This window comes from Pristiophorus japonicus, chromosome 2 (genome assembly GCF_044704955.1).
Source record: "Pristiophorus japonicus isolate sPriJap1 chromosome 2, sPriJap1.hap1, whole genome shotgun sequence".
NCBI lineage: Eukaryota > Metazoa > Chordata > Chondrichthyes > Pristiophoridae > Pristiophorus > Pristiophorus japonicus.
In genome coordinates this window covers 368,912,366-368,940,161 of record NC_091978.1, presented here as the reverse complement: position 1 = coordinate 368,940,161, position 27,796 = coordinate 368,912,366, and the positions used below count along the sequence as shown (strand labels likewise).

The 27,796-nt window shown below is 47.9% G+C and overlaps 1 protein-coding gene across 1 annotated transcript; it reads right to left on the bottom strand.

Moving 5' to 3' along the window:
- Window positions 1-216: 216 nt before the first annotated feature.
- On the bottom strand, window positions 217-27,796 carry LOC139250532 (alcohol dehydrogenase class-3). Its single transcript, XM_070872914.1, has 9 exons — window positions 27,738-27,796; window positions 24,176-24,277; window positions 16,478-16,619; window positions 14,386-14,473; window positions 12,241-12,460; window positions 9,240-9,500; window positions 7,717-7,852; window positions 3,555-3,693; window positions 217-473 (listed from the first exon to the last, which is right to left on the bottom strand). Exons 1-9 carry the CDS (start codon window positions 27,756-27,758, stop codon window positions 449-451), a joined length of 1,134 nt encoding a protein of 377 aa, XP_070729015.1. The 5' UTR covers window positions 27,759-27,796; the 3' UTR covers window positions 217-448.

The window sequence follows — 27,796 nt, the reverse complement described above, 5'->3', positions numbered from 1 at the left end:
CTTGTGCTGTGGGGTCACTGGAGAGTCAGAGATTTACCACCATTAGTGGGACTGCACTCTCAGACCGTACTGTAAGCACCTCGGGGTGGAATTACTGCACCGCATTGTATTGTATTCCAACCCGCTCTGATGCACAGTAAATGAGCAGGGACTTCTGCTCGAGACTCGAGACACTCCGCTGTTCAATACAATCATAGAACAAAGTAACGAGAGGTATTTTATTTTTATTTTCGCAAATTAGTTTAATTTTGAAAAGAGGGTCCATAACTGGAGCTAAACAGTTAATATGGTTAACAATACAGGCGCACTGAATCAGCTGACAAAGTATTAAAATATGTTGAGCTGTAAGAAATTCTTACAAAATTGAAGTTTTTTTTGTAAAAAGCAATTTTCTTTCTGCAATAAGACTCCACTGGACGGGCGAGGTGCTGGCTTCCTGTCATCAACCTCAAAATAAGAGGACACTTCGAATGCTTTTTAAAAAGAAAAAATAGAAAAGTTAACCATCATAGATAAACAATGAAAGTACAATCTCAGGTTTAAAGCTGCCTTACTATTTTTGCACCCCTCACTCACAGATCATGTTGGGTGGATTGAGCAGGAGGATTTGAATATTAAGACCTGCTGAGTATTTCCAGCATTTTCTGATTTTACAACGGAAAGACTTGCATTTATATAGCGTCATTCACCACCTCAGGACGTTCCAAAGTGCTTTACAGCCAATTAAGTATTTTTTGAAGTGTAGTCACTGTTGTAATGTAGGAAACGCAGCAGCCAATTTGCACACAGCAAGCTCCCACAAACAGCAATGTGATAATGACCAGATCATCTGTTTTACTGATGTTGATTTGAGGCATAAATATTAGCCCCAGTAATATTAGCCCCAGGACACCGGGGATAACTCCCCTGCTCTTCTTCGAAAAGTGACATGGGATCATTTACGTCCACCTGAGAGCGCAGACCGGGCCTCGGTTTAACGTCTCATCCGAAAGACAGCCCCTCCGACAGTGCGGCGCTCCCTCAGCACTGCCCCTCCGACAGTGCGGCGCTCCCTCAGCACTGCCCCTCCGACAGTGCGGCTCTCCCTCAGCACTGCCCCTCCGACAGTGCGGCGCTCCCTCAGCACTGCCCCTCCGACAGTGCGGCGCTCCCTCAGCACTGCCCCTCAGCACTGCCCCTCCGACAGTGCGGCGCTCCCTCAGCACTGCCCCGCCGACAGTGCGGTGCCTCGGTTTAACATCTCACCTGAGAGATGGATCATTGTATACGACTTAAGGAGAGGCTAGACAAGCATAGGGATTGTTGTCCTTTAAGGCTTGCTCTACAGGCTTTAAAGCCTGTGGGCCACTTCCATTTTTTACCCAATAAAAATCATGTATTGAAAGATCCAATTTGAGATATTACAGTTCGCCACTCCGCCACCTCCTCTTCTATTTCAGAAGTAAGAGTTTGAGCGCATGGGGTACAATTTGTTAGACTTGAACTCTCGTCTCCAAAATCCACTTTTCAACTTGTTGTCAGCAACCCGTGAGCCATATCTATTGCTCTACATCAACTAAACTGCTCAGTACTCGACACCCAAAGAAAGAAATACTCCCTGTATAATCACTGTTAGATTATAATCGTGGGCCGCCCCGACCTGTGTTAGAACACCATCGCAGGTCGGGGCTATAAATGGAGCTGGAGCGCTGGGCCTTGGAACATCGTGGGTGAAGGTGCGGCGAATGAGGGTACGGGGCCCAGAAGAGCCGAGGGCCCAGGGGGCAGCACGGGCCCAGCCCACACTGCGATGTGTGTGCGCACTAGGTCCGTGCAGCAGAGCAGGTCTCCAGTCGTCCTGGTTAACCCTTGCCACTGGACCAAGACCAAGCTCTGTCAAGCCCGTGTGGTGGCTGGTGTGCAACGGTCACCCCATGTTAAAAAAATCCACCCACAGGCATCTTCCACCCTTCAATTGGAGTTCAGGACTGGAACATCGGGTCCTCCATTGAAACATCTGTGAACTCTAGTGGAAGCAAGTCATCCTCGTTCGAGGGACCGTCTATGATGATGATAATGAAAAGCCAATTTCACTGCTACAATTTACTAAATCTCAGTGCTGTTCTCCTTGCTCAACAGTTTAATGGCAGTTAGTGCAAATTCCTCTCGCCCGCCACGACTCAGTGGGTAGCATTAATGGTCAGAAGCTTGTGAACATAAAGTCTAGATTGACACTCCACTGAGGGAGTGCTGCACTGTCGGAGGTGCTGTCTTTCGGATGAAACGTTAAACCGAGGTTTCTCCTAATTTTTTTGGCGGGGGGGGGGGGGGGGGGGCGGTTATGTGCCCCACGCACCGTTTCGGGCATGTTAACTCTACTCAGTATTTCCATCGAGTTAAATCCCATGGATGAAATTTGGCTCTCTGTTAGTCACCTGAGGGTAGATACATCAAAATTACCTCGAGAAGATTTTCTCTCCTCCCTCAGTAAATCACAGCTTCAATTCAAGTGATCCTTGTGCTGCAACAGGAACCACGTTGGAACCTTTGGCCGATTGGGTAAACGACACAATGGTGTTAACTAACTTTCCTCCTCGCACATGTCTGCCTCGAACAATCACTCTATCCCACTCCCCAGAGAGCCCTGGTTATACTAGAATGGTGACTCACAGTCAGGGAAGTTGAGGAGCGGTCAGCTCTCTGGGAGGAGCAGAAAGAAATCGAACGCAGGCACAGACAGCGAGCAGAGAAAAGTAAACTCCCATCCTGCTGAACAAGAACTCAGGGGCCTGTGAGGATTTACTCAATGTCACACCTCACTTTTCCGGTTTATGTTAAGATTCTGCCCAATCCCATTGAGAATCTAAGAACTAGGAGCAGGAGTCAGCCATTCAGCCCCTCGAGCCTGCTCCGCCATTTTATGAGATCATGGCTGATCTTCGACCTCAACTCCACTACCCACCTGAGCCCCATATTTCTCCCTTCCCTCCTCCCCCCGCCCCCAAGAGTCCAAAAATCTATCGATCTCAGCCTTGAATATACTCATCGATTCAGGATTCTCTACCTGTGGGGTAGAGAATTCCAAAGATTCACAATTCTCTGAGTGAACATAAATAGGAGCAGGAGTAGGCCATGCAGCCCCTCGAGTTTGCTCCGCCATTCAATAAGACCATGGCTGATCCGATCATGGACTCAGCTCCACTTCCCCGTCCACTCTCCATAACCCTTTTCTCCCTTTAGCAGGGGTGAAGAAATTCCTCCTCATCTCTGCCTTAAACGGCCGACCCCTTATCCTGAGACCGTGACCCCTGGTTCTAGACTCTCCAGCCCGGGGGGAAACAACCTCTCAGCATCTACCCTGTCAATCCCCCTCAGAATCTTGTAAGTTTCAATGAGATCGCCTCTCATTCTTCTAAACTCCAGAGAGTATAATCTGCACAATCTCTCCTCATAGGACAGCCCTCTCACCCCAGGGGTCAATCTAGTGAAATGATTTGCCTTCGTTAGCCTGGAAAGGTTGGGCCGAAATTACTTCTACACTTCAACCGATTGGCAAAGCCAAAATAAATAGCTACCTCTTCCCAGCATGCATCAGCTCGAAGCTCTCGTTGATCTGCTTAAATGGGAGCGTGTAGGTTATAAACTCATCCACCTTCATTTTCTTCGCCATGTATTCTTTCACCAGCTTGGGCACGCTCTCCACACTCTTCCATCCTGTACAAATAAAAAGGGGAAACATGATTGGCACATGTGGAAGATAACATAAGAATTAGGAGCAGGAGCCTGCCATAAGGCCCCTCGAGCCTGCTCCGCCATTTAATAAGATCATGGCAGGGCTGATCTGATCTTGGCCTCAATGAGGGGTGATCTTATTGAAACTTATAAGATAATGAGGGGGGGGGGGGGGGGCTCGACAATTTGGATGTAGAGAAGATATTTCCGCTCATAGGGGAAACTAAAACTAGGGGACATGGTCTTAAAATAAGGGGCCGCCCATTTAAAACTGAGAGGAGGAGAAATTTCTTTTCTCAGAGGGTTGTAAATCTGTGGAATTCTCTGCCCCAGAGAGCTGTGGAGGCTGGGTCATTGAATATATTTAAGGCGGAGAGAGACAGATTTCAGCGATAAGGGAGTAAAGGGTTATGTGGAGCGGGCAGGGAAGTGGAGCTGAGTCCATGATCAGATCAGCCATGATCTTATTGAATGGCGGAGCAGGCTTGAGGGGCCAAATAGCCGACTCCTACTCCTATTTCTTATGTTCTTGCGTTCTTAACTCCACTTTTCTGCCCGCTCCCCATAATCCTCGACTCCCCTATCATTCAAAAATCTGTCTATCTCCACCTTGAATAGATTCAATGACCCAGCTGAAATGCACTGCCTGAAGGGGCAGTGGAAGCGGATTCAATAGTAACTTTCAAAAGGGGATTCCAACAACCTCCAGATCCCAGCATCCGCAGTATTATGCTTTTGTTTCAAAAGAGGAATTCGATAAATAGTTGAAAAGGAAAAATTTGCAGGGCTGTGAGGGAAGAGGGACTAATCGGATCGGTCTTTCAAAGAGCCAGCACAGGCAAGATGGGCCGAATGGCCTCCTTCCGTGCTGAATTTTAATCGCACATCTTGAAAAAAATATTTATCGCTTCCCCCAATGTAGTACTCTCACTGCCTTCGAGTGCCAGTCATGGTATTTCCACATACAAGTGTAGTCTTATGAAAGCTGATGAACATCAGCAAGACACCAATAGAGTGTTGCCATTCAAATCAACATAAAAAATAAAACGGTGTGCAAACTGGTGTGAGGTTTCTTTATTACCAGAGTGGACAAACAGGAATAAAATTAACCAAATTGTAACAAGGTGGAAAAATTATTTTATAAAAAGGAAGAGAGGAGTTTAATATAACTGCAACACAGCAGATTGCTATAGTCAGTGTCCCTGAGGTTCAAACATCACGAAACATTGTGCAATTAAAGTCTATAATATAGTGACCTGTACATTAATATACAGCTCTTAAATTAAAGCCAGGAAGTTATGCTAAACCTCTCTAAGATTCTGAGGGGGATTGACAGGGTAGATGCAGGGAGGATGTTTCCCCCGGGCTGGGGAGTCTAGAACCAGGGGTCACAGTCTCAGGATAAGGGGTCGGCCATTTAGGACTGAGATGAGGAGGAATTTCTTCACTCAGAGGGTGGTGAATCTTTGGAATTCTCTGCCCCAGAGGCCTGTGGAGGCTCAGTCTCTGAATATACTCAAGGCTGAGATCGATAGATCTTTGGAGTCTAGGGGAATCAAGGGATATGGAGATCGGGCGGGAAAGTGGATGATCAGCCATGATCTTACTGAATGGCGGAGCACGCTCGAGGGGCCGAATGGCCTACTCCTGCTCCTAATTCTTACGTTCTTATAAAACACTGGTTCGGCCCTAAAAGCTGGAGTATTGTGTCCAATTCTGGGCACCGCACTTTAGGAAGGATGTGAAGGCCTTGGAGAGGGCACAGAAGAGATTTACTAGAAAGGTTCCAGGGATGAGGGACTTCAGTTACACGGAGAGTCTGGAGAAGCCGGGGTTGTTCTCCTTGGAGCAGAGAAGGTTGAGAGGAGATTTGATCGAGGTGTTCAAAATCATGAGGGGTCAAGACAGAGTAAATACGGAGAAATTGTTTCCAATGGCTGAAAGGTCGAGAACCAGAGGGAACAGATTGAAGAGGCGACATGAGGAAAGGACTATTTTAAGCAAAGAGTGGCTGGGATTTTGATATGGTGGTGGATACAGATTCAATCGTAACCTTCAAAAGGGAATTAGATAAGTACTTGGAGAAAAAATTGCAGGGTTATGGGGAAAGCACTGGGGGCGAGTGGGACTAACTGGATTGCTCCGAGAGAGAGCCTGCACAGACTCGATGGGCCTCCGTCTGTGTGGTACTATTCTAATGAATCTAAATAAACAGGGATCAAGTTTCCACTCGTTACATCAACGCAATCCGTGCGGAAATCGTCCAAACAAGCACGAGAGCCGGGAATTTTAAACATGTGAGCTGCGCCATCTTTCGAGCTGCTTCAAGTGTCAATTGGCCTGTAATCAGGCCCCGCCCACAAAACTGGCCACGCCCCCAGTTTATCATTGAGAGATTCCGTTGGTTCAGGAAGGCTCCTCAATGCTCGCTCATTTTCTTAGACGCACCGGCGGTAGTTGGCACGTGTTAAAAGGAGGTCGTTTCATATCAAAAGGACATTTATTGCTCATCCCTAGTGAGCCACCATTTCAGAGGGCAGTCAAGAGTCAACTATGGCTGTGGATCTGGAGTCACACATAGGCCAGACCGGTTAAGGGCATCAGATTTCCTTCCCTAAAAAAAGGACATTAATGATCCAGATGGGTTTTTACAACAATCCACTAGTTTTGTGGTCACCCATTACTGATACATAGCGAACCTCCTTTATCCGGAACCCTCGAGACCTGGCCTGTTCTGGATAAGGGGTTTCTCCAGACGAGGGGTGGTCACGTTAAATTGGATGGTAAAGGTACTGAGCAAGGGGATATCGGGACTGGCTGGCTTGGGGCTGGGAGTGCAGCAGAGAGATCATGGGGGGGCGGGGGGGCAGTGGATCGCGGGGTCAGGCCAGCGATTGCGGGAGTCGGCAGCGAGGAAGGACTTCAATTTGTTTAGAGTCCTGCGCATGCGCCACCCGGTGGCCGGGAATGGTTCTGGACGAGGGGTGGTTCTGGATAAGGGAGTTCTGGATAAGGGAGGTTCAATCGGTACTAGTTTTTACTTCCAGATTTATTTCATTCACGGAATTTAAATTCCCCAGCTGCCATGGTGGGACTTGAACTCATGTCTCCGGAGAGTTAGACCGGGCCTCTGGCTTACTAGTCCAGTAACATAACAACTTGTATTTATACAGTGCCTTTAACGTAGTGAAACGTCCCAAGGTGCTTCACAGGAATGCTAGGAGATAAAAATGTGACACCGAGCCGCCTAAGAAGAAATTAGCACCATTGGTCAAAGAGATAGGATTTAAGGAGCATCTTGAAGGAGGAAAGAGGTAGAGAGGGAGAGAGGTTTAGGGAGAGAGTTCCAGAGCTTGGGGCCCAGGCAACTGAAGGCACAGCCGCCGATGGTGGAGCGATTATAATCAGGGATGCTCAGGAGGGCAGAATTAGAGGAGCGCAGACATCTCGGGGGGCGGTTGTGGGGCTGGAGGAGATTACAGAGATAGGGAGGGGGCGAGGGCCATGGAGTGATTTGAAAATAAGGATGAGGATTTTGAAATTGCTTAGCCGGAAGTCAAAGTAGGTCGGCTAGCGCAGGGGGTGATGGGTGAACGGGACTCGGTGCGAGTTAGAACATGGGGGCAGCTGAGTTTTGGATCACCTCTAGCTTACGTAGGGTAGAATGTGGGAGGCCAGCCAGGAGGGTGTCGAAATAGTCAAGTCTAGAGGTAACAAAGGCATGGATGAGGGTTCCAGTAGCGGATGAGCTGAGGCAGGGGCAGAGACGGGAGATGTTACGGAGGTGGAAATAGGCGGTTTTAGTTATGCTGCAGATATGTGGTCGAAAGCTCATTTCAGGGTCAAATATGACGGCAAGGTTGCGAACAGTCTGGTTCAGAAGTTGGGGAGAGGAATGGAGTCAATGCAACCACTGCGTTACCCCTTAAACAAAAGAAAAAGAATAAAAGCAAAATCCGGCCACTCATAGCTGACAGACGACACGTCGCTATGTACAGATTTTACCTCCAAATGCAGTTCCTTTCCAGGTGCGGCCAGTTACCAGTTGGAAGGGCCGAGTTGCGATCTCGTGTCCTGCGGGAGCCACCCCTACGATCACGCTGGTTCCCCAGCCCTTGTGACAGGATTCGAGAGCAGCTCTCTGCAAGGGTTTGTTTAAAAAAAATAAATGCATAAGCAAGTCTTAGATCAAAAATCTCCAGACATTTACAACAACTTTCACTTTTATAGCGCCTTTCATAGAATCATAGAAATTTACAGCACGGAAGGAGGCCATTCGGCCCATCGTGTCCGCGCCGGCCGACAAAGAGCTATCCAGCCCAATCCCACTTTCCAGCTCTCGGTTCGTAGCCCTGTAGGTTACAGCACTTCAGGTGCACATCCAGGTACTTTTTAAATGTGGTGAGGGTTTCTGCCTCTACCACCCTTTCAGGCCGTGAGTTCCAGACCCCCACCACCCTCTGGGTGAAAAAATGTCTCCACAAATCCCCTCTAAACCTCCCCCCAATTACTTTAAATCTATGCCTCCTGGTTATTGACCACTCTAAGGGAAATAAGTCCTTCCTGTCCACTCCACTCTATCTCGGCCCCTCATAATTTTATACACCTCAACAAGGTCTCCCTCAGCCTCCTCTGCTCCAAAGAAAACAGCCTATCCAATCTTTCCTCAGAGCTAATATTCTCCAGTCCTGGCAACATCCTCGTAAATCCCCTCTGCACCCTCTCTAGTGCAATCACATCTTTCCTGTAATGTGGTGACCAGAACTGCACGCAGTACTCCAGCTGTGGCCTAGTGTTTTATACAGTTCTTTAACATAGTGGGATGTCCCAGTCTAAGGATAAGGGGTAAGCCATTTAGGACTGAGATTTGGAGGAACTTCTTCACCCAGAGAGTGGTGAACCTGTGGAATTCTCTACCACAGAAAGTTGTTGAGGCCAATTCACTAAATATATTCAAAAAGGAGTTAGATGAGGTCCTTACTACTAGGGGGATCAAGGGGTATGGCGAGAAAGCAGGAATGGGGTACTGAAGTTGAATGTTCAGCCATGAACTCATTGAATGGCGGTGCAGGCTAGAAGGGCCGAATGGCCTACTCCTGCACCTATTTTCTATGTTTCTATGTTTCTATGTCCCAAGGCGCTTCACAGAAGCAAAATCAGACAGAACTCAACAACGAGAAAAGGTGTTGAGGCAGAGTAGCCACTGAAAATTTCAAAACGGTAGTGTTTTGTTGGGCAAGGGTATTCAGGGTTGCGGAACCAAGGCGGGTAGGTGGAGTTAAGATGCAGATCAGCCGTTATCTGATTGAATGGCGGAACAGGCTCGAGGGGCTGGTTGGCCTCCTCCTGTTCCTACAGAAAGAAGCCTTTGGGCTTAATGCACTTGTGCTAACTCTCTGCACAGTTTATTCCACCTGGTCACTTAGATGTCCTAGTTTCATTCTTCGCTCGTGTGCAAACCATGCTGACCCGGCCTTTAACATTCCCCGTTAAGTGGCAGGAATTACTGAGCTAATACCATCGCTCACCATGGTAGCAACATTGCCAATACACTCGAAGGAGTAATCCACACCACCATCCATTAATTCAGCCAGAACCTCTTGAATGGGCTTCTCGTGATCCTTGGGGTTGATGCATTCAGTGGCACCAAACTCTTTGGCCTTTGCGAACTTGTCCTTGTTGATGTCCACCCCAATGATCCGGCTGGCACCTGCCACTTGGCATCCCATAATGACAGCCAGGCCCACGCCGCCCAGTCCAAACACAGCACAGGTGGAGCCCGGCTCAACCTAGTGGACAGAAACAAAAAGTCAGCTAGTTATACAGATGGAGGAGTTTATCCATGCTTCTCCATCCTGCCCAGGGAATGGTAGCTTAGTGATTATGCTACTGGGCCCCGGTCCAGTAAGCCCGGGGCATGTGTTCAAATCCCACTACGGCAGCTGGGGAATTTAATTCACTTAAATAAATCTGGAAGAAGAACATATGAAATAGGAGCAGGAGTAGGCCATTTGCCCCTCGAGCCTGCTCTGCCATTTAATTTTGACCGATCTGATCTTGGCCACATTTCCGCTTCCCTGCCCGCTCCCCATAACCCTTTATTCCCTGATCGCTCAAAAATCTGTCTATCTCCACCTTAAATATATTCAACGACCCAGCCTCCACAGCTCTCTGTGGCAGAGAATTGCATAGATTTACAACCCTCAGAGAAGAAATTCCTCCTCATCTCAGTCAAACAGCTGGTATCAGTAATGATGACCATGAAACTATAGGATTGTCGTAAAAACCCATCTGGTTCACTAAATGTCCTTTAGGGAAAGAAATCTGCCATCCTTACCGACCCCAGGGCCCCAGCCCAGTAACCTATATGTGACTCCAGTAACAGCAACGAAGTCGACTTTTAACTGCCCTCTGAAATGGCCTAGCGAGCCACTCAGTTGTGCACTATGACCTTCTCGAGGGTAACTGGGGATGGACAATAAATGCTGACCCTTGCCAGCGATGCACAGTAAAAAAAAAAAAGTGGGCGGAGTAAGCGGTGGCGACTGTTCATGACTGGAACAGAATTATTTGCCCCTTCCCCGCCATTCCATTCCGTAAATAGGGCGGGTGAACAGTAATAGACAGGATTAAAACTACCAAAACAAGTGGTACTGAGACTCAACTTCAGAACGTGGCCCAACTAGTGGTGAGGTTTGTTATTAGGCACAATGCTTATTTATAACCAGACTGACCTGGATTCAGTTCATTGGGCTTTTACGTCACATTTGTTCACTGCCCGAACTCCAATCATGAACAGTCCCCACCGCTTACTCTGCCCACCTTTAAAAATTGGGCAAATGGCATTAACCCAATTTCCATTACCGTTATCGTCAATTGCAAAGTCGCCGTTTCCAGGATCTTAAGTGTGTTTAGTTGAGTAGTTCGCTTCGGATTACGGTGTACCTCTTAAATAAACGACATGACAATAACCCAATCAATGAAAGACTTGCATTTCTATGCGCCTTTGACAACCTCAGGACATCCCAGTGTTTTCCAGTCGATTTGGGAGTGTAGTCGCTGTTGTAATGTGGGAAATGCGGAACCAATTTGTGCACAGCAAGCTCCCACAAACAGCATCATCACCATCACAGGCGGTCCCTCAAAAGGAGGATGACTTGCTTCCACGCCAAAAAAAGGATGAGTTCACAGGTGTTTCAATGAAGGTCCTGAAGGGTGCAAGATGCCTGTGGGTGGATTTTTTAACATGTGTTGCCGTTGCACACCAGCCACCACACGGGCTTGACAGAGCGAGGTCTTGGTCCAGTGGCAAGGGTTAACCAGGACGACTGGAGACCAGCTCTGCTGCAAGGACATAGTGCGCTCACATATCGCAGTGTGGGCTGGGCCCGTGCTGCCCCTGGGCCCCTGGCCCCGAACTCGCACCTCCCCTGGGCCCCGATCACGTCCCTTCAGTCTTTCACAGCTCCTTCGCCCCCACCTCACTGCTGTATCTACCCACGCTCCAATCACTGACCTGGATCTTGATGACATCACTCTTCACAACCATCACCCTCCTGCACCAGCTCGCGCTGTACCTTGTAGTGGCCTCCACACTGCCCATGTGCAATGTCCATGTCCCACAAACAGCAATGTGATAATGACCAGATAAATCTATTTTTTTTTAATGTTAACCGAGGGATAAATATTGGACAGGGCACAGGGGATAATTCTTCTTCGAAATAGTGCCATGGGATCTTTAATGTCCACTTGAGAGAACAGACGGGGCCTCGGTTTAATGTCTCATCCAAAAGTCGGCACTTCCGACAGTGCTGTGCTGCACAAGAACATGATCAAGAATAAATCCAATGGGGAATTCAGGAGAAACTTTTTTGCCCAGAGAGTGGCGAGAATGTGGAACTCGTTACTACAGGGAGTGGTTGAGGCGAATAGTACCAGATGCTTTTATGGAGAAGCTAGCTAAACACGAGAGAAAGGGATAGAAGGACAGGATGAGATGAAGATGGGTGGGATGGGGAGGCTTGTGTGGAGCATCAAAGTACCAGCATGGGCCAGTTGGGAAGAATGGCCTGCTTCTGTGCTGTAACTATTATCTTCTTCGTAGGCAGTCCCTCGGAGTCGAGGATGACTTGCTTCCACACTAACACGAGTTCCCAGGTGACTGCTGAGTCCAATGCGGAACCTACAGTCGCTGTCACAGGTGGGGCAGACAGTGGTTGGCGGGACGGGTGGGTGGGTGGGTGGGGTGTTTGGGTTGTCCTGCGCTCCTTCCGCTTGGCTTCCGCATGCTCCCGGTGAAGAGACTCGCGGTGTTAAGGATGCTTTCCCGGATGCTTCTCCTCCACTTTGAGCAGTCTTGGGCCAGGGATTCCCAAGAGTCGGTGGGGATGTTACATTTTATCAAGGAGGCTTTGAAGGTGACCTTGAAGCGTTTTCTCTGTCCACCTGGGGCTCCATTGCCATGTTCAGAGGGGAAACATGGATGGGCAAGATTAGAGACACTAAACTAGGAGAAAGGTCACTTCTTACCTTGGCCGTATTGATGACTGCACCGTAGCCAGTGGAAATACCACAGCCCAGCAGGCAAACTTTATCCAGCGGAGCTGCGTCATCGATCTTGGCCACAGAAATGTCTGCAACAACCGTGTATTCGGAGAAGGTGCTGGTCCCAAAGTAGTGGTAGAGCTGATGGCCTTTACAGGTGAACCTACTGGTCTTATCAGGCATCAGTCCTTGGCCCTGGGTCACCCTGATAAGAGACAGATTAATAGTAACTACACCAATGCTAAGAGACAGATTGATAGTAACTACACCAAGACACAAATTGATAGTAACTACACCAATGCTAAGATACAGATCGATAGTAACTACACCAAGATACAGATTGATAATAACTACACCAATACTAAGATACAGATTGATAGTAACTACACCAATGCCAAGATACAGATTGATAGTAACTACACCAAGATACAGATTGATAGTAACTACACCAAGATACAGATTGATAGTAACTACACCAAATGCTAAGATACAGATTGATAGTAACACCAATAAGATACAGATTGATAGTAACTACACCAAATGCTAAGATACAGATTGATAGTAACTACACCAATGCCAAGATACAGATTGATAGTAACTACACCAAATGCTAAGATACAGATTGATAGTAACTACACCAATGCCAAGATACAGATTGCATGCCCCCCAAAGCAATGCTCCCACTAATTTCTCTTGGCACCGTGTATGCAGGGTTTTCACCGTTAAAAGCGCACTTTGCGAGTTCCCGTAGCGCTGTGCGGCCTCGCAGCTTAAGGGGAGCACTGCACCCAGGTATTAAAATTCAGGTCAATGTTTCCACTGGTGGGAGAACCCAAAACTAGGGACCCATAAATACCACAGTCACTCATAAATCCAATAGGCAAATAAGGAGGAATTTCTTTACGCAGAGAACGGTGAGAATGTGGAACTCGATACCACGGAGTGGTTCAGGTGAATAGTATCGATGCTTTCAAGAGGAAACTGGGGGAGTGCATGAGGGAAAAGGGGTTAGAAAGATGTGCTGTAAGGCTGAGAGGAGGGAGATGGAATCGGAGCAGCCTCATGTGGGGTATAAACACTGATTAGTTAGGCCGAATGGCCTGTTTCCGTGCTGTACATTCTACATAATTCTATGAACACCGAGTCTCGTCGCCGAGAGCATGAAGAAAGCAAGCGCAGGCAGCGGAAGGAGCGTGCGGCAAACCAGTCCCACCCTCCCTTTCTTTCAACCACTGTCTGTCCCACCTGTGACAGAGACTGTAATTCCTGTATTGGGCTGTACAGTCACCTGAGAACTCACTTTTAGAGTGGAAGCAAGATTTCCTCGATTCTGAGGGACTGCCTATGATGATGATAGTAATTACATCACCAATGATAAGATACAGAGTGACAGTAACTACCCCAGCAAGCCTTGGAACTCAGTAAGCACATCACTTTCACAATCCAGGCCCGCAAGTTTCTCTCACATTTGGAGAAACCCCTTCTGTTTATTTGTCAGAATTGGCTTTTGGTTTTTTTTAAAAAAAAAAGAAAAACTTCCTTTTATGAAGTTCATGGGGCGAACAGCAAAGATGCATTTGAGGGGAAGCTGGATAAACACATGAGGGAGAAAGGAATAGAAGGATATGGTGATGGGGTGAGATGGAGAGGGGTGGGAGGGGGCTGGTGTGGAGCATAAACCCCGGCACGGAGCGGTGGGGCATAAACCCCGGCACGGAGCGGTGGGGCATAAACCCCGGCACGGAGCGGTGGGGCATAAACCCCGGCACGGAGCGGTGGGGCATAAACCCCGGCACGGAGCGGTGGGGCATAAACCCCGGCACGGAGCGGTGGGGCATAAACCCCGGCACGGAGCGGTGGGGCATAAACCCCGGCACGGAGCGGTGGGGCCAATGGTCTGGTTCTGTGCCGTACATTCTGTGATTTTCCATTGGTAGCTGGTGTTTCGAAAGCGAGCATAGGGCTACCCAGAAGTCTGTCAATATTTACAGGGTGTCCCCAGGGGAATGGGGCCAATATTCAAAGGGTGTCCCTTGCGCAGAAACATTTGAAAACCATTTAATTAAAACAAGACAACGTAAAGACATTTCATTTCCATGCGTAAAACTGCGAATAATAATAAGTCTCTACCTGATCTTCTGGCAGAGATTGGTCTTGGGATTCAGGCAATACTTGCAGTCTCCGCATTGTGGGATGTAAAGTGGAATCACTCGATCCCCTTGTAACCAAGAAAGCATGTAATTAGAGGCGGTTTCCCCGGCTGGGGAGTCTAGAACTAGGGGGCACAGTCTCAGGATAAGGGGTCGGCCATTTTAGGACTGAGATGAGGAAGAATTTCTTCACTCAGAGGGTGGTGAATCTTTGGAATTCTCTGCCATAAGGGCTATGGAGGCTCAGTCGTCAGCTATATTCAAGGCCGAGACCGATAGATTTTCGGTCTCTAGGGGAATCAAGGGTTTGGGCGGAGTCGAGATGGAAGATTAGCCATGATCTTATTGAATGGCGGAGCAGGCTCGAGGGGCTGTGTGGCTTACTCCTGCTCCTAATTCTTATATTCTTATATGTTGACAAGTCTAAAATACCTCAGTTCCAGAAGGCAAGAGATATACATCAGTGCTAGGAGTGGAAAATATACTCCAATTTTTGTATTCCCTATATCACACCCCAGGAGTGTAAGAAACACAGAAACAGGAGGAGGCCATTCAGCCCCTCGAGCCTGTTCCACCATTCTATTAAATCACGGCTGAACTGTATCTTAACTCCATCTACCCGCCTTGGTTCTGTAACCCTTAATACCCTCGCCTAAATAAATTCTATCAATCTCAGCTTTGAGACTTTCATCTGACCCCCAGCCTAACCAAATGCATTCAAACCCATCTGTGCCCTCGATGTGGCAAGTTGATTTTTGTTCCAGATAATGTTTCCCCACCCCCCACCCTGACATGCTCCATCCACTGGGCAGGTAACCTGACCTTTGACCTCTGCACTCCGGGTCAGCTAGCTGGAGTCTGAGATTGACCCAGTGATAAGGGACTTGAGTTATGTGGAGAGACTGGAGAAGCTGGGGTTGTTCTCCTTCAAGCAGAGAAGGTTAACGGGGAGATTTAAGAGAGGCCTTCAAAATTATGAAGGGTTTTGATTGAGTAAATAAGGAGAAACTATTTCCACTGGCAGAAGGCTTGGTAACCAAGGGGACACACATTTAAAGTAATTGGCAAAGGAACTAAGGGGGAGATGAGGATATATTTTTTAACGCAGCGAGTTATGATGTGCCTGAAAGGGCGGTGGAAGCAGATTCAATCGTCACTTTGAATAGGGAATTAGATAAATACTTGGAGAAGTAATTTGCAGAGTTATGGGGAACGAGTGTGGGACTAATCGGATCGCTCTTTCACAGAGTCGGCACAGGTACGATGGGCCGAATGGCGGCCTTCTCTGCTATAAGATTCTATAACTCGTCATCCAGTCTGATCCACCTTCCTATTGGAACTCAGCTCAACTCTTTGATAAAGCAACAGGGGGGGGGTGGGGGGGGGCTGTGGGAGTCACTGGCAAGGCCAGCATTTATTACCCATCCCTAATTGCCCTCGAGAAGGTGGTGGTGAGTTGGCTCGCTAGATCATTTCAGAGGGCAGTTAAGAGCCAACCACATTTGCTGTGTGTCTGGAGTCACATATAGGCCCAGACCGGGTAAGGACAGCAGATTTCCTTCCCTAAATTAGGACATTAGTCAACCACATGGGTTTTTACAACAATCTGACAGTTTCATGGTCATCAGTACGGATACTAGTTCTTTTAAATTCCAGATTTATTTAATTAACTGAATTTACATTCAACAGCTGGCATGGTGGGACCAGATCATTAGCCCGGCAATATAACCGCTATGATACCGTACCCACAGGTGGGGGTGGGGGGGGAGAATTTCCTGTGTTCACTACGGAGATCGAAATTTTAACGTCAATCGAAATGACATCACGATAGCTCTCCTACCAATTTTGCCCGTCTCCACCAGTATCAAAATCCTCTTAGTAGATTAATTTAAGTTCCAATACCCCACCCCACCCCACCCCACAGTATTGCTCGGTCTTGAACAGCAGGCTAAAGAAATTAAATGCATTTATGAAGTTTTTTTTTTACAATCCTTTATATTGAGATTTTTTTTCCTTTTCGGGGAATAATTTTAACAATGCATGGAGGTGGCGCTTTACAACCAGTCCCTTACCTGCTTTGACGCACGTCACCCCTTCGCCGACACTCTCCACTATCCCGGCTCCTTCATGGCCAAGGATGACCGGGAACAACCCCTCGGAATCAGACCCACTCAGGGTGTAGGCGTCAGTGTGGCAGACACCGGTGGCAACAATCTGATGGGCAAACACCGCAAGGCGTTTAAACAAAAAGTACGTAAACCTTTCGCAAGTGCTCCAAATGCTCACATTTTACAAGTGGGCCCAAGATAAGTGGAGCAATTTGCTTCCACACACACACACAATCAATCATAGGCAATCCCTCAGAATCAAGGAAGACTTGCTTCCACTCTAAAAGTGAGTTCTCAGGTGACTGTACAGTCCAATATGGGAATTACAGTCTCTGTCACAGGTGGGACAGACAGTGGTTGAAGGAAAGGGTGGGTGGGGAGTCTGGTTTTCCGCACGCTTCTTCCGCTTGGTTTCTGCATGCTCTCGGCGATGAGACTCGAGGTGCTCAGCGCCCTCCCGGATGCACTTCCTCCACTTAGGGCGGTCTTTGGCCAGGGACTCCCAGGTGTCGGTGGGGATGTTGCACTTTATCAGGGAGGCTTTGAGGGTGTCCCTGTAACGTTTCCCCTGCCCACCTGGGGCTCGTTTGCCGTGAAGGAATTCAGAGTAGAGCGCTTGCTTCTCGTGTCTGGCATGTGAACACACAAACACCCGCGCACACACAAAGCCAAAGTATGATTCCAACCAACAGAATTTTTTAAAAAATTACAAAAGTATTACACCGAGTGTTCAGCACAGAAACAGACCATTGGGCCCACCGCTCCGTGTCGGGGTTTATGCTCCACGCCAGTCCCATCACCATATCCTTCTATTCCTTTCTCCCTCAGGTGTTTATCCAGCTTCCCCTTAAATGCATCGATACTATTCGCCTCAACCCCTCCCTGTGGCAGCGAGTTCCACATTCTCACCGCTCTCTGGGTAAATTAGTGACTGTCTTATATCGATGGCCCCCAGCACAAGTCGAAACAAATAAAAGCAAAATACTGCGGATGCTGGAAATCTGAAATAAAAACAGAAAATGCTGGGAAACACTCAGTAGGTCAGGCGCTTCTGTGGAGAGAGAGAGAGAGAGAGAGAGAGAGAGAGAGAGAGAGAGAGAGAGAGAGAGAGAGAGAGAGAGAGAGAGAGAGATAGGAAGAGTTAACGTCTCAGGTCTGATGACTTTCCATCAGAAGTGAAAGGCCATTTACTTGAAAAATTCTGCACAAATGCTGCCTGACCTGCTGAACCTTTCTAGCATTCTTAATGAAGCCCTCCCTATCTCTGTAACCCCCTACAACCCTCCGAGCTCTCTGCGCTCCTCCAATTCTAGCCTCTTGCACATCCCCAATTTTAAATCGATCTACCAATCGTAATCGTGCCTTCTGTTGCCTGGGCCCCAAGCTCTGGAATTCCCTCCCTAAACCTCTCCGCCTCTCTCCTCCTTTAAGATGCTCCTTAAAACCTGCCTCCTTGACCAAGCTTTTAGTCACGTCCCTAATATCTCATTCGGCTTGGTGTCAAACTTTGTTTGACAATGCTCCTGTGAAACGCCTTGGAACATTTTACTCAGTTAAAGGCACTATATAAATGCAAAGCTGCTGCTGTAATCACTATACTGTGCACTGCTTATATAAAGTGCATTCGTAAATTTATTTGAACAAAAGCACAACATAGAATCATAGAAATTTACAGCACGGAAGGAGGCCATTTCGGCCTAGCGTGTCTACGCTGACCGACAAAGAGCTACCCAGCCTAACCCCACTTTCCAGCTCTTCCGTGGCCCTGTAGGTTACGGCACTTCAGGTGCATTTCCAGGTACTTTTTAAAATGTGGTGAGGGTTTCTGCCTCTACCACCCTTTCAGGCAGTGAGTTCCAGACCCCCATCACCCTCTGGGTGAAATAAATTCCCCTCAAATCCCCTCTAAACCTCCTACTAATTATTTTAAATCTATGCCATTTGGTTATTGACCCCTCTGCTAAGGGGAAATAGGTCCTACCTATCCACTTTAAGCCCCTCATAATTTTACACACCTCAAAAAGGTCTCCTCTCAGCCTCCTCTGTTCCAAAGAAAACAACCCCAGACTACCCACTCTTTCTTCGTAGCTAAAATTCTCCAGTCCAGGCAACATCCTCGGAAATCTCCTCTGTGCCCTCCAGTGCAATCGCATCTTTCCTGTAATGTGGTGATCAGAACTGCACGCAGTACTCCAGCTGTGGCCCAACTAGTGTTTTATACAGTTAGCCTGAAGAATTAAAAAATGGCACCTTAAATTCACCGCTTAACCAAGGATAATTATGCATTCTCACGGTTGGATCCAGAACTGTTGTAGAATGAGGGAAGTCATAACTACATACAGTAGTTGGGTTGAAAGCCAAGATAGAGAGGAGCTGTGCATATTTGTGTGCCATTATGTACGTTGCAAGAATGCTCCCGGTGTGCAGCACCCAGTAACACAGCAGGAACAACAAAGGAACATTACTCCCACAGTACACTGGTACTTCCCAATATCTGCCTGGAGTCGAATAAATGAGGAATGATCTGCAGGTAACGCGGTACAATCGCCTGAGGTAAACCAAGATTTTATTTTGCAAGAGAACCATGTTGTGGCTCAGTGGGCAGCACACTCACCTCCGAGTCAGAAGGTTGTGGGTTCAAGTCCCACTCCAGAGACTCGAGCACAAAAATCTAAGCTGACACTCAGGGGCAGTGCTGAGGGAGCGCCGCACCGTCGGAGGGGCAGTGCTGAGGGAGCGCCGCACCATCGGAGGGGCAGTGCTGAGGGAGCGCCGCACTACTGGAGGTGCCATCTTCCGGATGAGACATTAAACCGAGGCCCGTCTGCCCTCTCAGGCGGACGCAAGAGATTCCACGGCACTATTTCAAAGAAGAGCAGGGGAGTTATCCCCGGTGCCCTGGCCAATATTTATCCTTATCTCAACAGAACAAAAACAGATTATCTGGTCATTATCACATTGCTGTTTGTAGGAGCTTGCTGTGCGCAAGTTGGCTGCTGTGTTTCCCACATTACAACAGCCACAACACTCCAAACGTACGCCAATGGTTCTAAAGCGCTTTGAGACATCCGGTGGTCATGAAAGGCGCTATATAAATGCAAGTTTTTCTTTTTCTGACACCGTCATATCACAGAGGGGCCTAAGCAGGAAATAAAAGTTACAATTGAATCTTTTAGCATTTTACACGCCAACAATAAACAGGGTTAAATGTATTCACCGCTGTTATTTTTCCAAGGCAACATTTCTGTGAAAAGCAGATTACTTCTTCCTGCGGGTGCAATAAGCTCCTTGATACAGGAGAATTCCATCACCGTATTGATACCTCAGTGATTGGGAGCAAAGTAGATACTTAATCTCTGTCCTAATCCCTCCATGGCCTCGCCTCCTCCATATTCTGGGACTTTGCAGAACACCAAAGGGCAAAAAACATTAGTAGGAGTTGTGTACAGACCTCCAAACAGTAATAGGGATGTTGGGGAGGGCATTAAACAGGAAATTAGGGGTGCATGCAATAAAGGTGTAGCAGTTATAATGGGTGACTTTAATATGCACATAGATTGGGCTAGCCAAACTGGAAGCAATACGGTGGAGGAGGATTTCCTGGAGTGCATAAGGGATGGTTTTCTAGACCAATATGTTGAGGAACCAACTAGGGGGGAGGCCATCTTAGACTGGGTGTTGTGTAATGAGAGAGGATTAATTAGCAATCTCATTGTGCGAGGCCCCTTGGGGAAGAGTGACCATAATATGGTGGAATTCTGCATTAGGATGGAGAATGAAACAGTAATTTCAGAGACCATGGTCCAGAACTTAAAGAAGGGTAACTTTGAAGGTATGAGGCGTGAATTGGCTAGGATAGATTGGCGAATGATACTTAGGGGGTTGACTGTGGATGGGCAATGGCAGACATTTAGAGACCGCATGGATGAAGTACAACAATTGTACATTCCTGTCTGGCGTAAAAATAAAAAGGGGAAGGTGGCTCAACCGTGGCTATCTAGGGAAATCAGGGATAGTATTAAAGCCAAGGAAATGGCATACAAATTGGCCAGAAATAGCAGCGAACCTGGGGACTGGGAGAAATTTAGAACTCAGCAGAGGAGGACAAAGGGTTTGATTAGGACAGGGAAAATGGAGTACGAGAAGAAGCTTGCAGGGAACATTAAGGCGGATTGCAAAAGTTTCTATAGGTATGTAAAGAGAAAAAGGTTGGTGAAGACAAACGTAGGTCCACTGCAGTCAGAATCAGGGGAAGTCATAACGGGGAACAAAGAAATGGCGGACCAATTGAACAAGTACTTTGGTTCGGTATTCACTAAGGAGGATACAAACAACCTTCCGGATATAAAAGGGGTCAGAGGGTCTAGTAAGGAGGGGGAACCGAGGGAAATCTTTATTAGTCGGGAAATTGTGTTGGGGAAATTGATGGGATTGAAGGCCGATAAATCCCCAGGGCCTGATGGATTGCATCCTAGAGTACTAAAGGAGGTGGCCTTGGAAATAGCGGATGCATTGACAGTCATTTTCCAACATTCCATTGACTCTGGATCAGTTCCTATGGAGTGGAGGGTAGCCAATGTAACCCCACTTTTTAAAAAAGGAGGGAGAGAGAAAACAGGGAATTATAGACCGGTCAGCCTGACCTCAGTAGTGGGTAAAATGATGGAATCAATTATTAAGGATGTCATAGCAGTGCATCTGGAAAATGGTGACATGATAGGTCCAAGTCAGCATGGATTTGTGAAAGGGAAATCATGCTTGACAAATCTTCTGGAATTTTTTGAGGATGTTTCCAGTAAAGTGGACAAAGGAGAACCAGTTGATGTGGTATATTTGGACTTTCAGAAGGCTTTCGACAAGGTCCCACACAAGAGATTAATGTGCAAAGTTAAAGCACATGGGATTGGGGGTAGTGTGCTGATGTGGATTGAGAACTGGTTGTCAGACAGGAAGCAAAGAGTAGGAGTAAACGGGTACTTTTCAGAATGGCAGGCAGTGACTAGTGGAGTGCCGCAAGGTTCTGTGCTGGGGCCCCAGCTGTTTACATTGTACATTAATGATTTAGACGAGGGGATTAAATGCAGTATCTCCAAATTTGCAGATGATACTAAGTTGGGTGGCAGTGTGAGCTGCGAGGAGGATGCTATTAGGCTGCAGAGTGACTTGGATAGGTTAGGTGAGTGGGCAAATGCATGGCAGATGAAGTATAATGTGGATAAATGTGAGGTTATCCACTTTGGTGGTAAAAACAGAGAGACAGACTATTATCTGAATGGTGACAGATTAGGAAAAGGGAAGGTGCAACGAGACCTGGGTGTCATGGTACATCAGTCATTGAAGGTTGGCATGCAGGTACAGCAGGCGGTTAAGAAAGCAAATGGCATGTTGGCCTTCATAGCGAGGGGATTTGAATACAGGGGCAGGGAGGTGTTGCTACAGTTGTACAGGGCCTTGGTGAGGCCACACCTGGAGTATTGTGTACAGTTTTGGTCTCCTAACTTGAGGAAGGACATTCTTGCTATTGAGGGAGTGCAGCGAAGGTTCACCAGACTGATTCCCGGGATGGCGGGACTGACCTATCAAGAAAGATTGGATCAACTGGGCTTGTATTCACTGGAGTTCAGAAGAATGAGAGGGGATCTCATAGAAACGTTTAAAATTCTGACGGGTTTAGACAGGTTAGATGCAGAAAGAATGTTCCCAATGTTGGGGAAGTCCAGAACCAGGGGTCACAGTCTGAGGATAAGGGGTAAGCCATTTAGGACCGAGATGAGGAGAAACTTCTTCACCCAGAGAGTGGTGAACCTGTGGAATTCTCTACCACAGAAAGTAGTTGAGGCCAATTCACTAAATATATTCAAAAGGGAGTTAGATGAAGTCCTTACTACTCGGGGGATCAAGGGTTATGGCGAGAAAGCAGGAAGTGGGTACTGAAGTTTCATGTTCAGCCATGAACTCATTGAATGGCGGTGCAGGCTAGAAGGGCTGAATGGCCTACTCCTGCACCTATTTTCTATGTTTCTATGTTTCTATATCTCTAAACTCCTCCAGCCCTACAAGCCTCTGAGACCTCTGTGCTCCTCCAATTCTGGCCTCTTGAGCATCCAGGATTTTAAATTGCTCCACCATCGGTGGCCGTGCCTTCAGCTGCCTGGGCCCCCAAACTCTGGAACTCCCTGTCTAAACCTCACCGCCTCTCTCCTCCTTTAGGACGCTCCTTAAAATGTACTATCTTGACCAATCTATTGGTCACCTGTCCTAATCCAGGTTGAACCTCCCATATCAGGCACCCTCGGGTCCTGGCCTGTGCCGAATGAGGGGTTTTGCTGGATGAGGGGATGTCATCGGCCTTGGGGGAGGGGGAGGGGGAGGGGGAGGGGGAGGAGGAGGGGGAGGAGGGGGGCAGGGGGGGGAAGAGGAGGGAGGTTGGTGGCCCCAGCAGGTCCCGAGAAGTGTCTTCCTGGGAATGGTGCTGGATAAGGGAGTCCTGGATAAGAGAGGGTCAACCTGTATCTCCTTGTGGCCTTGGTGTCATATTTTGTCCGACGACACTCCTGCAAAACGCCTTGGATGAGTTACGACGCTGAAAGGCACCGCGTAAGTGCAAGGTGCTGTTGTTTGATGGATGAAGATTTTATTTTCCTCCCTTAACCTCTCTTTAAAATCACACGCCAATAGCTCTCAGGCTCGGGCAAGGCCAAGTGGCCGTTCTTCACACCAGAGTCTGGGCCATGAGCACTGGTGGACAACTGAACCTTGGGAGGGAGGGGTGAGGGGGCATTGCAAGAAGGCAGCTCTCACCATCCACACCACCCCACAGAGTGAGCAGAAACAACTGGCCAGTTTTAGTGGGGTGTCGCTGTCCCAGGGGACACTGCATAAGCTCAGCAGAGACCTGGAGGAGCAAAGCCTGGGGCCTCCACGGCCAATGTGCCTCAGTGCCACACCCCATGGTGCTTCTACTTACCCGGCCACATAGTGCAGGTACTTTCTGAAGGTTTAACCCCAAAAACAGCATGGTGTTTTCACGGGTTCTTTATCCACATAAATGGTGGAGACACAAACCTGTTGTCATAGAATCGTACCGCACAGGAGGAGGCCATTCAGCCCGTGCCCCGGCTCTGTGACAGAACGATCCAATTAGTCCCACTCCCCCCCTGCTCTTACCCCAAAACACCGTCATTTTTTCCTTTTCAAGTGTTTTTTGAAACATCACGATTGAATCTGCTCCCTCCGCCCTTTCAGGCAGCGCGCTCCCGATCACAACAACTCGCTGCGTACATTTGTTTCCCCCGTCACCTCCGGTTCTTTAGCCAAACACCTTAAATCCCTGTCCCCTGGTTACCGACCCGTCTGTCAGTGAAAACCGTTTCTCCCTATTTACACGATCAAAACCCTTCATGATTTTAAACACCTCGATTATATCTCCCCTTAGCCTTTCCATCGATCCACAAGGCCTCCAACTTTTACTAACCACAACACTGTCAGTGTAAGAAAAGAAGTTATTCTCGTTTTCTTGAAAGTTGGAAATGAAGCTTACAAAAAAAATCTTAAACATTAAAATGAGCCAAAAATAGTTTAAAAAAAAAAAATTGGAAAAAAAATTACCCAAAAGTTGATCTAAAAAATGAAACTCACAATAGTCACATTTTTATTCCATACCTTAATTCGAACTTCATGAGCTTTCGGAGGAGCAACTTCCACTTCTTCAATACAAAGGGGTTTTCTTGCCTCCCAGGCAACAGCAGCTTTGCATTTGATAACCTGCGAAAACAGAAGGAATCAATGAACAGGAGGCTGCTGGAGAACATAAGGAATAGATGCAGGAGTCGGCCATTCGGCCCCTCGAGCCTGCTCCACCATTCAATACGATCATGGCTGATCTGATTCTGGCCTCAACTCCACTTACCTGCCCGCTCCCCGTAACTCTTGACTCCCTTATCGCTCAAAAATCTTGTCCATCTCCTTGCATTCAGCGCTGAGCTGTTCAGGGGCTGATGTCACGAAAGGCTATTGGAAATCTGGAAAACTATTTACCCTCCCCTCCCACCGCCTCCACCCCCTCCCCTCCCCACCCCCCTCTCCCCATCCCCTCCCCCCATCCTCCCCTCTCCTCCCCCTCTGATTGGCCACCTTCTGTGATTCTAAGTACTTTCGATGTGATGTAACCCCCTACTTAATTATTAGGCAGGAAGGGAAATTATGAAATTTTTATGATTAATTTTTATTAAATGGCTTATCTTGTAGATTAACTTCCCGGGATTTAGACTGGGAAAGATGCCATTGATTACTGATCCTCCGACAGCTGATGCAAGCGGAATGGAATTTTGCCAAATTATAAAGTCCAAGACGAAAACTCCACGTAACTGCAGGAATAATATTAAAACTACAAGGTCCCCTCTGAAGTAGGAAGGTTTTAAAACTACTTTCTGAAAACTAAGTGGGAAAGCGGGTTGTGTAGAGGACACAGAGGCTGCAAAGAGATTTAGATAGGTTAAGCGAATGGGCTAAGGTTTGGCAGATGGAATACAATGTCGCAAAGTGTGAGGTCATCCACCTTGGGGAAAAAAAAAAACAGTAAAAGGGAATATTATTTGAATGGGGAGAAATTACAACATACTGCGGTGCAGAGGGACCTGGGGGTCCTTGTGAATGAATCCCAAAAAAAAAAGTTAGTTTGCAGGTGCAGCAGGTAATCAGGAAGGCGAATGGAATGTTGGCCTTCATTGCGAGAGGGATGGAATACAAAAGCAGGGAGGTCCTGCTGCAACTGTACAGGGTATTGGTGAGGCCGCACCTGGAGTACTGCATGCAGTTTTGGTCACCTTAATTAAGGAAGGATATACTAGCTTTGGAAGGGGTACAGAGACGATTCACTAGGCTGATTCCGGAGATGAGGGGGTTACCTTATGATGATAGATTGAGTAGACTGAGTCTTTACTCGTTGGAGTTCAGAAGGATGAGGGGTGATCTTATAGAAACATTTAAGATAATGAAAGGGATAGACAAGATAGAGGCAGAGAGGTTGTTTCCACTGGTCGGGGAGACTAGAACTAGGGGGCACAGCCTCAAAATACGGGGGAGCCAATTTAAAACCGAGTTGAGAAGGAATTTCTTCTCCCAGAGGATTGTGAATCTGTGGAATTCTCTGCCCAAGGAAGCAGTTGAGGCTAGCTCGTTGAATATATTCAAATCACAGATAGATAGATTTTTAACCAATAAGGGAATTAAGGGTTACGGGGAGCGGGCGGGTAAGTGGAGCTGAGTCCACGGCCAGATCAGCCATGATCTTGTTGAATGGCGGAGCAGGCTCAAGGGGCTAGATGGCCTACTCCAGTTCCATGTTCCTTTTGTTCTTATGTTCTATTAAGTAGTTACTCCTTTACTTACATCCTCCTTTAAAAAGACCACCACCTCAAAATTAGTGCAAAGACTCTCATTCACACACAGGACACAGAGACAAGATCCCACTGCAAAGCAGGGTTTAAAAAACCTTTTAGTAGAAACTATAACCTGAAAGTATCAGCAGAGAGCGCGAGAGCGAGAGGGGCAGAGAGCGCGAGAGGGACAGACAGAGAGGAGAAACTGGGAACTTATTATAGCTTGCTTGTTATAACTCATTGGTCTTGCACTACCTGTCTTTAAGTCATTAAGGATGCCATGTTTCAGATGAGATTTTAAAGCAATGCCAGCGCTGCCTCAGGACAGGTATGAAAATCCCAGGGGCATTATTCACAAGCAGCACAGGAGCACTCCACAGGTGCCCCGTTAACACTGATCCAACAGCAACAAATTAACTGACTTCATTTGCTGCTTTGTTGGGACTTCGATGTTTACAACTTGGCTGCCATTAACAGTGACTGCACATCAAGTGATTCATCGGCTGTGAAGCGCTTTAAGGACATCCTCAGAAGGTGCACGGCGCTATATAAATGCAAGTTCTTTGTTTTAATGCTCTCCCATACTTGATGTATCACCAGCAGGGAAACATATTCACCCAACTTGGGAATTCTTCCAAGTGCATTTTCTGCTATTTCTCCTCATCACCAAATTTGAGTTTTGTAAAAAATAAGGCTTGTGTTTTTTTAATAAAAGGCCACTAATCTGGCAACAGCATTGGTTTAACCGCTCGCTTACCCCTCTGCCCCGCAAATGTTCGACACCGCTGTTGTCAGCTGGCCCGAGCTCAACCCTAGCTGACCGACAATACCCCCGCAAACCCCCTTTAAACCCCCACTGACCGACAATACCTCCCCAAACCCCCTTTAAACCCCCACTGACCGACAATACCCCCGCAAACCCCCTTTAAACCCCCACTGACCGACAATACCTCCCCAAACCCCCTTTAAACGTCCAGACTGACAATACCCCCCCAAACCTCCACTGGCCTACAATACCCCCCAAATCCCCTTTAAACCCCCACTGACCGACAATACCCCCGCAAACCCCCTTTAAACCCCCACTGACCGACAATACCTCCCCAAACCCCCTTTAAACGTCCAGACTGACAATACCCCCCCAAACCCCCACTGGCCTACAATACCCCCCAAACCCCCACTGACCGACAATACCCCCGCAAACCCCCTTTAAACCCCCACTGACCGACAATACCTCCCCAAACCCCCTTTAAACGTCCAGACTGACAATACCCCCCCAAACCCCCACTGGCCTACAATACCCCCCAAACCCCCTTTAACCGCTCCCTCACTGGCTGACCTTCACTCTGGAGCACATTCTCCACAGGGATACAAAGTTGTGCCTTGAACTGTTACACTGTCTGAGTGGATACAACTCAGGTTCCCCTTCAATCCTCACACACACCCTCCCCTCACACACACCCTCCCCTCACTCACACCCTCCTTTACACCCTCCCCTCACTCACACCCTCCTTTACAGCCCCCCTCACTCACACCCTCCTTTACACCCCCCCTCACTCACACCCTCCTTTACACCCCCCCTCACTCACACCCTCCTTTACACCCCCCCTCACTCACACCCTCCCTTACACCCCCCCTCACTCACACCCTCCCTTACTCACACCCTCCCTTCCTCCCTCACTCACACCCTCCCTCTCATTCACACCCTCCCTTACACCCCCCTCATTCACACCTTCCCCCCTCACTCACTCACACCCTCCCCCTCACGTAACAAACTCCATGCACAGTCGGAGACCCTCTCGGTAATGCAACGTGGCCGCACCGCGCTGCATTGCTCTGCCCCTTACCTTGCCGACTGTCCCCGCCATGTTCCCAGCGCCCAGTTGCGTAAACAGGCTGCGCTGGA